Source organism: Rhinatrema bivittatum, chromosome 9 (genome assembly GCF_901001135.1).
Source record: "Rhinatrema bivittatum chromosome 9, aRhiBiv1.1, whole genome shotgun sequence".
Classification (NCBI taxonomy): domain Eukaryota; kingdom Metazoa; phylum Chordata; class Amphibia; order Gymnophiona; family Rhinatrematidae; genus Rhinatrema; species Rhinatrema bivittatum.
The window spans coordinates 177,892,082-177,905,393 of record NC_042623.1 but is presented as its reverse complement, the minus strand read 5'-3'; the positions used below and the strand labels follow the sequence as shown (position 1 = coordinate 177,905,393).

Sequence of the window (13,312 nt, the reverse complement as noted above, 5' to 3'; positions counted from 1 at the left end):
TAAAACAACTACTAACCCAAATGGAACTGGTTATTAATATTGACAAAACTGAATCCCTATACCTTGAAAGAAAACATACTGAAATTATTCAAACCCCAATAACGCTAAGAAATAACCAGAAAATAGAACTAGCCAAAAAAGTAAGAAATCTGGGAGTAATTATGGATTCAGAAATCAATCTAAAGCAACACATATTCTTAAAAGTAAGGGAAGGATACGCAAAACTTTTGATCCTCAGAAGATTGAAACCATTACTCACACCTGTCCACTTCAGAACAGTATTACAAACACGTTTTTTCCAGCACTGATTACTGCAATGCACTTCTACTAGGACTCCCTAGAACATCAATAAGACCACTCCAAATACTTCAGAATACTGCAGCCAGAATACTGACGGGAAAAAAGAGGAGGGACCATATAACTGAAACTTTAGCAGACTTACATTGGTTGCCCATCGAATACAGGATAAAATACAAGGCCTTATGCACCATACACAAACTAATATATGATAAAGAAGCAGACTGGCTAAACACAGCTCTTCGAGTCCACGTTCCACAAAGAAACCTTCGCTCAGCTAACAAAGCACTACTAACAGTTCCTTCAGTAAAATCAGCAAAACTAACCCAAGTAAGAGAAAGGGCCTTATCACTAGCCGGACCCATTCTATGGAACACAATGCCCACTGAAATCAGGTTACAGAGTGATCTCAAATCTTTTAAGAAAACCTTAAAGACATGGCTCTTTAAACAAGCCTTTCCTAAAGAGACGGGAGGGTAGAGAGAAAATAAGTACAGAGAAACGCAGATGAAAATGAACATAACAAAAAGTGCATGATCCTACAACTAAGAAGTAAACCAAAAAGAAAAAGTAACTCAATAATACACCGGGACTAGACCATCACTACTCAAACATTGATTTTATTAATGAATTTGTAACTGTACTTAATTGGCACCTGTTAAAATGTATGATAACCTACCTTACTTTGTGCCTATTTGTAAACCGTTGAGATGGTACATAACTTAGCGACGGTATAGAAAAGTTTTTAAATAAAATAAATAAATTACTCCACACTCAAGACTTTCATACCGTCTTACAAGCAACAATGCTATAAAAAATGGATTACTGCAATTCTCTACTTCTAGGCCTCCCCTACTCTACTATTAGACCCCTGCAAATGTTACAGAATGCTATGGCCAGAATCCTTACAAATACCCGCAAAGCCAACCACATCACCCCCATTCTCAAGGAACTCCATTGGCTACCTATCTCCTCCCGCATCAGATACAAAACACTCACCATTATTCACAACTCCTTGCACAATCATAATCACTCCTGGCTTAAGGATGCGCTTCAATTCCGCTCCTCCAATCGTCCTACCAGAACCACACTCACAGGAACCCTCTACACCCCCAACCTTAAATGTGTTCACCACACCTCCACTAGAGAAAGAGCCCTTTCCATCGCAGGCCCCTCCCTCTGGAACACCATGCTACTTGAACTCCGATTAGAACCATGCATTCGGAAATTCAAAAAAGGGGTTAAGACATGGCTCTTTAAATTGGCCTACCCTGACTTGGACCCTACTTAGTCCCCCTGACCCTTCCACCCTCTCAGAGAAAGTGCCCTGTCTTTACTGTACTCTCCTTATTCCTTTACTTGTACTGTTTTGCCCCTCACACCTCTGCACCACTGTATATACCTCCTCTTCCCCTTGTTCTTAGACCCCTACCGTTTTTCCCGATAGCAACCTTTGCTAGACTATATATAGTTCCTTTGAACGTATAATTTGTAATGTTATATATAATGCCTTCCGAGTGTATAACTTATATATATAGTGTATAAGGTCACATAAAGTGCCTTTTGAGTGTATAGTTTATATATAGTGTATAAAGTTACATATAGTGCCTTCTGAGTGTATAATTTGCAATGTTATATATAATGTTCAACGGTTGTTTCTCCCATCTTGGTACCTTTCTCCCCTTCTGGTACTGTTCCTATATTTCCTCTCTCTGTCCTGTTTTTTCCCTCTCTTCGCTCACCCCTTCTCTCTTCCTAGCTGCTCCCCTCCCCCCACCCTGGTTTTTTGTATTTTCCTCCTTCAGTTATATTGTAAACCGGCATGATGTACCCACAAATGTCGGTATAAAAAAGCTAATAAATAAATGAATATGCATGAGATAGATTTGTATACAATGGAGGCAATGCATGCAAATCTTTCTCATGCATATTCATTGTGGATATCCTGAAAACCTGGCCTGTTTGTGGCACTCGAGGACTGGAGTTTGCCATCACTGCACTATACCAATCTCTGCCTCTCCCGTCATTATTGTCCTCACTGCTCCAGTCTCTGCCCCTTACATCACTCCTGTACTCACTGTTTCAGTTTCTTCTCGCCACCCATTACTCACTACTCCAGTCTCTGCCCCCCCATTCTTCCTATACTGAACACACCAGCCTCTGCGTCTCCCATCCATCCCACCTGTACCTAACGCACCAGCCTCTGCCTCTCCCATCCCTCCTGTACCTAACGCACCAGCCTCTGCGTCTCCCAACCCTCCTGCACCTAACGCACCAGCCTCTGCCATCCCTCCTGTACCTAACGCACCAGCCTCTGCCATCCCTCCTGTACCTAACGCACCAGCCTCTGCCTCTCCCATCCTCCTGTACCTAACGCACCAGCTTCTGCCATCTCTCCTGTACCTAACGCACCAGCCTCTGCCTCTCCCATCCCTCCTGTACCTAACGCACCAGCCTCTGCCTCTACCATCCTTCCTGTACCTAACGCACCAGTTTCTGCCTATCCCATCCCAACCCTCCTGACTGAACACATCAGTTCTCTAGTGTCTGACCCTCCTATCCCTCCTGCATTCAAAGCTCCAGTCTCTGCACTTTCTATTCCTCTTGTATTGACTGTTTCAATCTCTGCCCCTCCTATACTCACTGTTTCACTCTCTGCCTTTCCTATTCCTCTTGTACTCACTGCTTCAGACAAGGCCCCTACACCCTCATATGTACTCAGTTGTCCAATCTTTTCCTTCCAGTGCTCATCTGTTCTCACTCTTCCATTCTTTGTCTCTCCTGATATAACCTGTATTCATTGAACCAGTCTCTGTCTCCCATTTTAACCCTGACTGTACTCCTGACTCATCTCTGCTCCCCCCATCCATCCTGTTCTCATTGCTTCAGTTTCTGTGCCTCCTATTTTACCCTCGTTGTACTCCTAGTTTATATATCTGTCCCTCCCATCCATACTACTACAATCTTAAGCTCCCCTATCCCTACTGTACTCACTGCCCTTCCCTACCTGAACTGCAAACTCTAGCTTTTCTTTCTCTCTTATACTCACTTCAATCTCTGCGCCTGCCGTCTCAACTGCCATCGCTGGACCAATATCTGCCCCTCCTTTCTTAAAGTTTCCTGTATTTCTGGCTCTCAATTCTGTACCAGTTTCTGACCCTCCAATCCTTCCTGAATTCACTGCTCCAATCTCTGCCCCTTCCACCCTCATCTATACTGACTGCTCTATTCTGCCCCACCTAGCTTTACTTTTGATGTATTCCTGGATTCCATATCTCCCCCCTCTATCCTCATCTATACTCACTGCTCTCTGACTCTCCTGTCTCTATCTAAATTCACTGTTCCAGTCTTTTGCTTCTCCCAATCCTCTTGTATTTAATGCTCTACATCTGCCCCTTCTATCCTCTAGCTGTGCTCACTGGTCCTGACTCTGATCCTCCTATCCCCATCTGTTCTTATTACTCTAATTTCTGTCTCTTTGATCCACCTGTACACGCTGCTCCAATCTCTACCTCTTCCATTTTCACCTGTAACAACTGCTCCAATCTTTGACTCTTTCATGGCTCCAATCTCTGACCCTCCAATTCCTCTTGTACTCACCAAGCTAGTCTCTGTGCTTCTTGTACTCACTGCTGCAGTATCTGACTCTGCTGTCCCCTCCTGTATTCAGTCCTCTAGTGTCTGAATTTCCCATCCCTCCTGTACTCTTGTCTGGCATTCCCTACCCTCTTGTACTTATCACTCCAATCTGTGTCTTTCTCTACAGAAGAAGTGTAAGAATGTCTCACTACTAAGGGAAGCAGTGCTACTTCCACTGGTTGACTTTACATGGAAAGACTGGAGCACAAAACCTGTGAGTTTCCCAATGTCTACCTCATAGTGTGATTCTGCGCAAAAGGAAGAAAAGAAAATGAATAAGTTGTCAGTAGAAAGAGACTGTGTCTCCTCTATCTGCTCAATTTTTACTGAGAAAGCAGAGTTGCTTACCTGTAACAGGTGTTCTCCAAGGACAGCAGGATGTTAGTCCTCACACAAGGGTGACATCATCGGATGGAGCCCGACACGGAAAACTTTTGTCAAAGTTTCTAGAAACTTTGACAGACACACTGAGCATGTGCCCAGCATGGCACTAACCACGCATCCACACGGAGTCCCTCTTCAGTCTTATAATATAGAGTTTGTGAAAAATAAAATAACAAACCTCGAGAAAAAAATAACTCTATGAGGTGGCAGGCGGGTTTTCATGAGGACTAACATCCTGCTGTCCTAGGAGAACACCTGTTGCAAGTAAGCAACTCTGCTTTCTCCAAGGACAAGCAAGATGGTAGTCCTCACACATGGGTGATTAAGTAGCTCCAGGCCTCTTCGAACATAGGCAGTACAGAATAGGTGCCAATGTGTACAACAATTGGAACTACAGCCACCATTGGAGCAGGCCTACACCCAAGGATAGGGCACACAGAGGGAGAGTTGGGTTTTCATGGCTGGAGATTACGGAGAACGGACTGTCCGAAACAACTGTCCTGCCGGCTATCCTTGTCCAGGCAATAATGTGAGGCGAAAGTGTGGAGGGAACTCCAGGTCGCAGCTCTGCAAATCTCATGAATGGGAACTGCACATAAGTGAGCCACTGAGACGGACATGACCCGGACAGAGTGAGCTTTTACATGGCCATCAAGTTGCAACTCCGCCTGTGCGTAGCAGAAAGCAATGCAATCCGCTAGCCAGTGGGATAGAGTTCACTTGGAGACAGCAACTCCTAATCGATTTCTGTCGAAGGAGATGAAAAGCTGAGTGGAGGCGCAGTGGGGCGCTGTCTGTCCCAAGTAAAAGGCAAGCACCCTCTTGCAATCCAATGTGTGTAGGGCACTCTCACCTTGGTGAGCATGAGGCCTCAGGAAAAAAGAAGGCAATACAATGGACTGGTTGAGATGGGCTCCAAAACCACCTTGGGAAGGATGGGAAGAAATTTCAGAATGTGCAAGAGGTGTGGTCATTGTTAAAAAAATACCATTCTAGAAGCACAGTCCAGATGTATTCCACACATTAAGAAAGGTGGAAAGAAGGCAAAACGATTACCGGCATGGTTAAAAGGGGAGGTGAAAGAAGCTATTTTAGCCAAAAGATCTTCATTCAAAAATTGGAAGAAGGATCAAACAGAAGAAAATAAGATAATGCATAAACGTTGGCAAGTTAAATGTAAGACATTGATAAGACAGGCTAAGAGAGAATTTGAAAAGAAGTTGGCCGTAGAGGCAAAAACTCACAGTAAAAACATTTTTAAATATATTCGAAGCAGAAAGCCTGTGAGGGAGTCAGTTGGACCGATAGATGATCGAGGGTTTAAAGGGGCACTTAGAGAAGATAAGGCCATCGCGGAAAGATTAAATGATTTCTTTGCTTCGGTGTTTACTGAAGAGGATGTTGGGGAGGTTCCCATACTGGAGAAGGTTTTCATAGGTAATGATTCAGATGGACTGAATCAAATCACGGTGAACCTAGAAGATGTGGTAGAACTGATTGACAAACTGAAGAGTAGTAAATCACCTGGACCGGATGGTATACACCCCAGGGTTCTGAAGGAACTAAAAAATGAAATTTCAGACCTATTAGTAAAAGTTTGTAACCTATCATTAAAATCATCCACTGTATCTGAAGACTGGAGGATAGCAAATGTAACCCCAATATTTAAAAAGGGCTCCAGGGGCTATCCGGGAAACTACAGACCGGTTAGCCTGACTTCAGTGCCAGGAAAAATAATGGAAAGTGTTCTAAACATCAAAATCACAGAACATATAGAAAGACATGTTTGAATGGAACAAAGTCAGCATGGCTTTACCCAAGACAAGTCTTGCCTCACAAATCTGCTTCACCTTTTTGAAGGAGTTAATAAACATGTGGATAAAGGTGAACCGGTAGATGTAGTATACTTGGATTTTCAGAAGGCATTTGACAAAGTTCCTCATGAGAGGCTTATAGAAAAGTAAAAAGTCATGGAATAGGTGGCGATGTCCTTTCGTGGATTGCAAACTGGCTAAAAGACAGGAAACAGAGAGTAGGATTAAATGGACAATTTTCTCAGTGGAAGGGAGTGGGCAGCTCCAAAAAGGACAACCTTGCTCCAGGTTCATGGGGATTGACCACCACAGGAGGGATTTCCATAACTTGGTCATGACAGGATGCAAGCACGCAAATCCTGCAACACCTGACACCACTGAGTGCGGAGTGTCCACTATGCCGATCGCATGTGTAGCCAAGCAAACAAGGTGACATGTGGCCCAGCAGCTGGCGAAATTGATGAGCAGAGAAATGTGGGCAGCCAGAGATGTGCTGGGCAAGAGCCGCTAAGATCTCTGTCCTGTCTTGAGGCAGGAAACTCCTCAACTGGACAGTGTCCAGGCGCACCCAAATGGTCCAGTTGCCTGGATGGCTAGAGATGGGATTTGGGATAGTTGATCAAGAATCCCAGGGTCTTCAAGGTGTTGATTGTCAGGCACAAGGCCCTCTGAGTCCCCTGTTGGGAGTTGCCCTTGATGAGCCAATTGTCGAGGTAAGGGAAAACATGAACTCCCTGCCTTCAAAGATGTGCCCTGACAACTGCCAGACACTTGGTGAAAACCTGGGATGCAGAAGCGAGGCCAAAAGGGAGGGCATGATACTGATAGTGCTGTCCATCGACCAGGAATCTTAGGTACTGCCGATCCAACTGAAAAATGGGGATATGGGCGTACACATCTTTTCTATCGAGAGAGCAGAGACAGGCTCCTTCTCAGAGAAGGGGAATTAGGGTACCCAGCGAGACCATTTTGAACTTCTCCTTTATCAAGAAATGGTTTACAGCTCTCAGGTCCAAAATGGGCCTGAGGCCACCCATCTTTTTGGGGAATAGAAAGTATCTGGAGTTAGAACCCTTTGCCCCATTGGCGGTGCGGAACGGGCTCGACCGCCTGAGCGGAAACAAGGGCGGTGAGCTCCATTCGAAGTACCTGAATGTCCCCTGCCGCTCTCCACTGAGGAGAAGGATGGGAGTGGGGTGGAAGTCACTGGAAGTGCAGCCAGTAACCCTGATGAACAATGGATAGGACCCAAAGGTCCTATGTGATGGAGGTCCACCAATCTGCAAATAGCTGAAGACGACCTCCGATCGAAGGGTCGGGGTCTCGAGGGGATGGCTGACTTATGCTCCCTAGCCGCCAGTCAAAACCCTGGTGGGGGTCTGCAGCAGGATCGCAGGTGCCCAAGGTGGTCTAGGCTGTGTCTGCCTGGTCTTGGGGGCAGGCCTTTGAGCCCTGGACCTCGGTGCAGGCAGGTAATATTTACGAGGTCTATAGAAAGGTTATTTAGGATATTGCCGTGGGGACTTTCTGGTATGCTGGGTGTCGGAAATACTAGCAGACAATTGCTGAAGGGTCTTTTGGTAATCCTTCAGCTGAGCCACAGCCTCCGTAATCCTGTCTCCAAACAGGTTCTCCACTGTACAAGGCAAGTCGGCCAGCTGGTCCTGTACCTCAGGGCGCAAGTCTGAAGCTCGTAGCCATGCCATCCAATGAGCACCAATGCCCACTGCAGCGGATCAAAAATGTCATAAGCCGAGCGTACCTCATGCTTATCACTCTCCAAGCCCTGCTGGACAATAAAAAGGAAGTCCTCCTGGAATTATTGAGGTAGACGCTCACTAAATTCCAGGGCCTACTTCCATAAGTTCCAGGAATATTGTCCCATGTAAACTTGGTAGCAGGCTATACAGGCAATGAGCATGGCTCCCTGGAACACTTGATGTACCAATGCATCAAGAGCCTTATGCTCATACCCTGGAGGCACAGAGGCATGGGTACGAACCCTCTTAGCCTTTTTTAGGGCTGACTCCATCATCACTGATTGATGGGGGAGTTGATGACGGTCGAACCCAGTGGACGGCTGGACTAGGGTAACTGCATCTGTTTTTCTGTTGACTGGCGGCACTGAGATGGGATGCTCCCATAAGCTGGTCATAAGTTCCTTGAAAATGTCATGGACTGGCACCATCACCACCTCCTTCGGGGCATCCATGAATTACAGGATCTCAAGGATTGTGCTTTGAGTCCTGTTCTGTTAATAATTGGAAAGGCACAGACTCAGCCGTGGCCTTGACAAACCCCGCAAAGGAAAGATCTTCGGGGGGGGGGGGGGGGGGGGGGGGGAATCGCCATTGCTCCTCCGGTGGCGAGGGCTAGGAATGCAAATCTTCCTATTCCTCGGAGGACATGGAAGCCTCCCCCTCCCAGGGGTCATAGGGAGCTTCTCTCTCACTGCGACCCTCCAGAGATGCAAGGGGTCAAAGGCCCATTGGTGTGTGTGGCTTGGTCTTTGAGGGCACCGGGAGGGGCACCAGGGGCATTTGGAGGTCCTGAAGCCATGAGCATAGCGTGGGGGTCCTATGGTATCGGCGGGAACAGGGGCACCGAAGGAATCGGTGGAACTGACCCCAATGGTCCTGGGAGAGATGGCAAGTGAGATGGCACCATGCGTCTCTTGGGCCGCCATCAAGCCCGATGGCCTTTCCTCCACAGAGGAGGCACTCACCGGTATGGAGGCTGGTGGCAGTGGCATCGTTGCGCCCAGGGGTGGCTTGGGGGCACCAAAGCCAGCTGTGTCGGTAAGATACCAATAAGCATGTTGAGCCACTCCAGCAAGGATGCAAGAACCGGTGGAGCAAACTCTTGCGGTGGAGGTGGTACCCAGGGAACCGGAGGCTCAAGGCCCTGCAGGGCCCGGCCAACCGCCAGCCTCACGTGCCTCTCTATCTCCTCCTCGAAGGCCGGAGAGGAGAGCATGGCCTGAGGAGGAGCTAGCGGAATCGGTACATCCCCTGGTAAAAGGGGAACAAGGCCTCCACCGGTATCGGTGGAGGCAGCTTGGAGGTATCAGTGGGGTCATAGGGAAAGGCCTCCTCCACTCTCGACCGTTTCGTGGGATGGACCAAGCTCGATGCCTTCTCATGGTCTGGTTTGGAGGAAGAAAAGGACCGATGTCAATGCTTCTTAGATCTTTCTCGATGAGCACTGTGATCCTTTCCTGATACCGATGGCGATGTCAAGGAACTGGACTGGGAATGAGATGACAGGGACAACGTATGGTCCCTGCAGCAATCTCGGGACCAGGCACAACAGGGGGAGGAGAAGCTGACGGAGTAGGAGCTGGGAACTCCTTTCCAAGCAGTGGTTGTCCCCGATGCCGGCTCCAAATGCTTGGACCCGAAAAGTTTTTCCATTTTATCGAGGTGGGCCTGATGACCCTTAGGGGTCATCTGGGCACATAGATCGCAGTCACAAACATCGTGGGAAGCCCCCAGGCAGAGGACACAAACCTCGTGAGGGTCTGTGATGGACATAGTCTGAGGGCACCGGCAGAAGCCGGTCGATGCCATTGGAAAAAGAGCGTGACGTGCAGTCAATGTTCGTGGGCACTGGAAGGGGATGCCGTCGGCGATCGATTGCGATTACCCGGGTAACTTACTGATCGCAGACCAAGGAGGGTGAGGGACCCTAAGCGAAGCATGTAAGGCAAAAAAACACTTTAAAGTAGCAAATTTCTCAAAAAAGAAGCGTGAGATCCGAAACCACGAGGCGACAGCTCTGCGGAAAAGAAGAGACTGAAGAGAGACCCCATGTGGACACGTGGTTAGCAGCATGCTGGGCATGCTGAGTGTGCCTGTCAAAGTTTCTAGAAACTTTGAAAAAAGTTTTCCGTGCCAAGATCCATCCGATGATGTCACCCATGTGTGAGGGCTACCATCCTGCTTGTCCTTGGAGAAACAGCTTCAATGGTGATTTTTTCATAAATGAAAGCAAGGTACCAACTATCCCAGGCAAACATAGATCTGGTAGTGAACTACTGTCCCCTTTGTCTATTTTCTCTCATACAGAATTCAGAGAAGGGCATGGAAATCCTCCTCCATTTGAAGGTGCTTCTGGAAGCAGTGCATGTGGCCCACATGCATCAGCAGCAGGGCTGTTTATCTAATCCACTCAACAAACTCTTTCAAACCATTAGTGACTTCCAGCTCATTGTGAAGAATCTCCTTCCCCAGGTCAGGACATTTGCATCACTCTGGCAATCAAGGAAAGGTCATAGAGTGGAGAAATCCCTCGGCTAAGTCCATACATTCTCTCCCTAAGGCTCTATAACTGTTCTGTAACCAGCGCTCACTCTCTGTACTCAAGCCATGCACTCTCCTCGACCCAGTGCTAACTCTCTGCTCCATGTCCAGCATTCACTCCATGAACTCTCCTCTGCTAGCCCTCACTTACTGTGCTCGCTCCATGCTCTTTTCTGCACAACAGTCACAGCCTCCTCTCTGGCCAGTGCTCATTCCCTGTCTTCGCTGTATGCAGTCACTTCTGCCCAGCAATCACTCCCTCCTCTGTGTCCAGCCCTGCACTCCCTCTCTTCTAGCCAGCAATCACTTTCTCTTCTGTGCCCCGTGCTCACTCCATGAACTGTCCTCTGCCTAATGCTCAGTCCCTATATTGTTTATGCTACAATGGTCTCTCCTCATACGCTGCTCTCTCCCCGTAATTGTGCTTTTTACAAACTGTGCATTATTTCACTCTTCTTCTCAAATCTGAAACATTTCAGAGAGTTTGCCACAACTCAGTAGGGCCTCTTAGTATGACTCCTTCCATGTAGGCAGCAAAGATACAGCAAGATATGACCCTGAGCAGATCAGAAAGGTCCAGAGGGCATAGAGAACATAGGTGAAAAAAGAAGAGGCCCAAGTCATGTTCTCATCTAACCTTCCAGTCCAGGGTAATGGTATGGCTAGGAAAAAACGCATCCTGGAGACAAATATATGCTACATGGATGGCATCAATGATATTGTTTTGATTTCTTAGACCATGGTTTGATATTCAGTGAAGAAAGTCTGTTGAGTATACAATGGACACACCTGTCAAGAAATGGAAAGAGTATATTTGCTAACAAATTCATCAAGCAAGTCAGGAGAGCTTTAAATTAGGTACATAAGTCCACAGGTAAGCAGGACATGTAAAAACCATAATGAAATCATCAGAATGGGGAGGTGCAGAGAGAATTGTATTACACGTAAGATACATTGAAGCAACAGTGAACTGGAAATATTTTAAACTACTGAATGGAAAATGAAAAACTGTGAACTGGGGAGAGTAAGGAGGCAGGTCAAGTGACTGGGAGTATCGGTCAATTCCTAGGAAGGAACAAATAGAAAACAAGAGAAAAGGAGGTGGAAAGTCCTTTGCAAATGCTCATAGTGTATCCATAGCACTCACTGACCTAGAAGCCAGCATGCTGGAAAGCATTGATGTGATTGCAGCCACTCAATATGGTTCAATGCTAATCCAGACTGGGAGGTGAATATACCAGGATATACTCTTTTCAGGAAGAACAGGGTAGGGAAAAAGGGAGAAGCTGAGATACCGAGTGTGCAAGGAGTAGTTAAGTTACTCTGGATTGTCTTGAAGAAACATAAGGGGACTAATATCTGTGTAGATGTAATCTATAGGCCACTATAACAAGAGGAAGAGGTAGCTATAATCATGTTGTTGCAAGCCATTCAAAGAATAGCATGCAGAGAGGATTTGGGGAATACAAATCTACCAGATGTGGACTGGAGAGTGCCAGCTGCTGGATGTAGGAGGAAGCTGGAATCCTTGCAAGAAGTCTTTCACAAACAAACAGCTGAATGGGCTATGTCAGGAGCCAGGGTGGGGTGCAGTTATCCTCCATCAGCCTCTGAGCTATGAAATCCAGTTCCCTTTGTTTTCTTGATGGGCTGACCCATCAAGGCCCTGACTTTACTTATACTCTGTTTCTGACTCTTTGATCTCCTTATTCCATCACAGCCTAAGATTTTCTCCCACAGATATAGGAGGCCGAAATATTCAGCACCAGACAAATAGAGGAATTTAAAAATCCTGCTGTGTTCAGCAGCTGCCACAGCTGGCTAACTTTTTATCTAAGTGAGGGATGGGGCCACTTGTCTCTAGATTCACTACTTTACCCCTAGATTCACTAAGCCATGATGTTTTATTGCAGGAGGGAGTCCTACTCTCATGGAGGGTGGGATGTTGTCCCGATCATGGGGCCCCACTCTTGAAAAAGCATCATGGCTATACGGCATGTTCTTTTGAGTTGCGACCAAAACATCGTGGCACAAATGAATGTGGTGAATGGCCCTTTAATGCAATGTTGGCCCCAACCTCACATTACCACCATCACCTTAGAGACACTGGCCCAAAAAATAAAAGATACGGCAAACAGGGAGGATGAGCAGGGCCAATTATGACTCTTGTCTCAATCCAGGGCCAAGGCGGCCCAGATTCCCTAAAGATGTAAAAATAGGAAACTTTAGGCTCACAATAGCCCACCCACCCTACCATCCTCCCCCAAAATCCATCAAGAAGCCCCCTTCCTAGTTCATTCAATAAACCCCCTTCCCATCCCTCTCTCCCCAAGAACAATATCAAGACCCCCCCACACACCCCCCAAAAAAGTAGCAGGTCACCCCCCTGCCAAACCTGTCAAGGGATCCCATGTAGGGACCAGATAGACCCTTGCACCCAGCCCAGTTGGCGCCATATGACTGGGGCAAGGTCCAGGTATTGAACCTCAGCTACTTGCCCTGGGTCCAATCCCCAGACCTTACCCCAGTCACATGGCTGGGGCAAGTTCGGGTCGGCACCATTTTACAAAATGGCACCAAGTGAGCTGGGTGTACCCTGTGGGGGTTTGGGGGGGGGGGGGGATCGGCTCCTTTTTTTGGGGGGTGAAAGGTCAATATTGGTCTTGGGGGAGAAGGGTGGGGCATCTTCACATTGATTTTGGGAGGGAGGATTCTTGATGGTCCTGGGGGGAAGAGGGTGGGAAGGAGGGAGCTGGAGCCACAAGTTTAGTGAATAGAGGGGGAGGGGGCTTTTGATGGACTTGGGGGAGGGGTGGGGGCCCATCACCATGCACCTAAAGTTTACTATTTTTTACATTTTTGGGAGTTGGGGCCTCA

At 47.2% G+C, this 13,312-nt stretch overlaps 1 protein-coding gene across 6 annotated transcripts in view; it reads left to right on the top strand.

Annotated features, from left to right (window-relative positions):
- LOC115098873 (erythropoietin-like) overlaps positions 1–13,312 on the top strand; it is a 245,417-nt gene that overhangs the window by 213,231 nt on the left and 18,874 nt on the right. For all 6 annotated transcript variants that reach the window (XM_029615924.1, XM_029615923.1, XM_029615922.1 and 3 more), the window contains 2 exons: positions 4,064–4,150; positions 10,202–10,366. In XM_029615924.1, the coding sequence (XP_029471784.1) occupies positions 4,064–4,150; positions 10,202–10,366 (252 nt within the window). The remainder of the gene's footprint in view (positions 1–4,063; positions 4,151–10,201; positions 10,367–13,312) is intronic.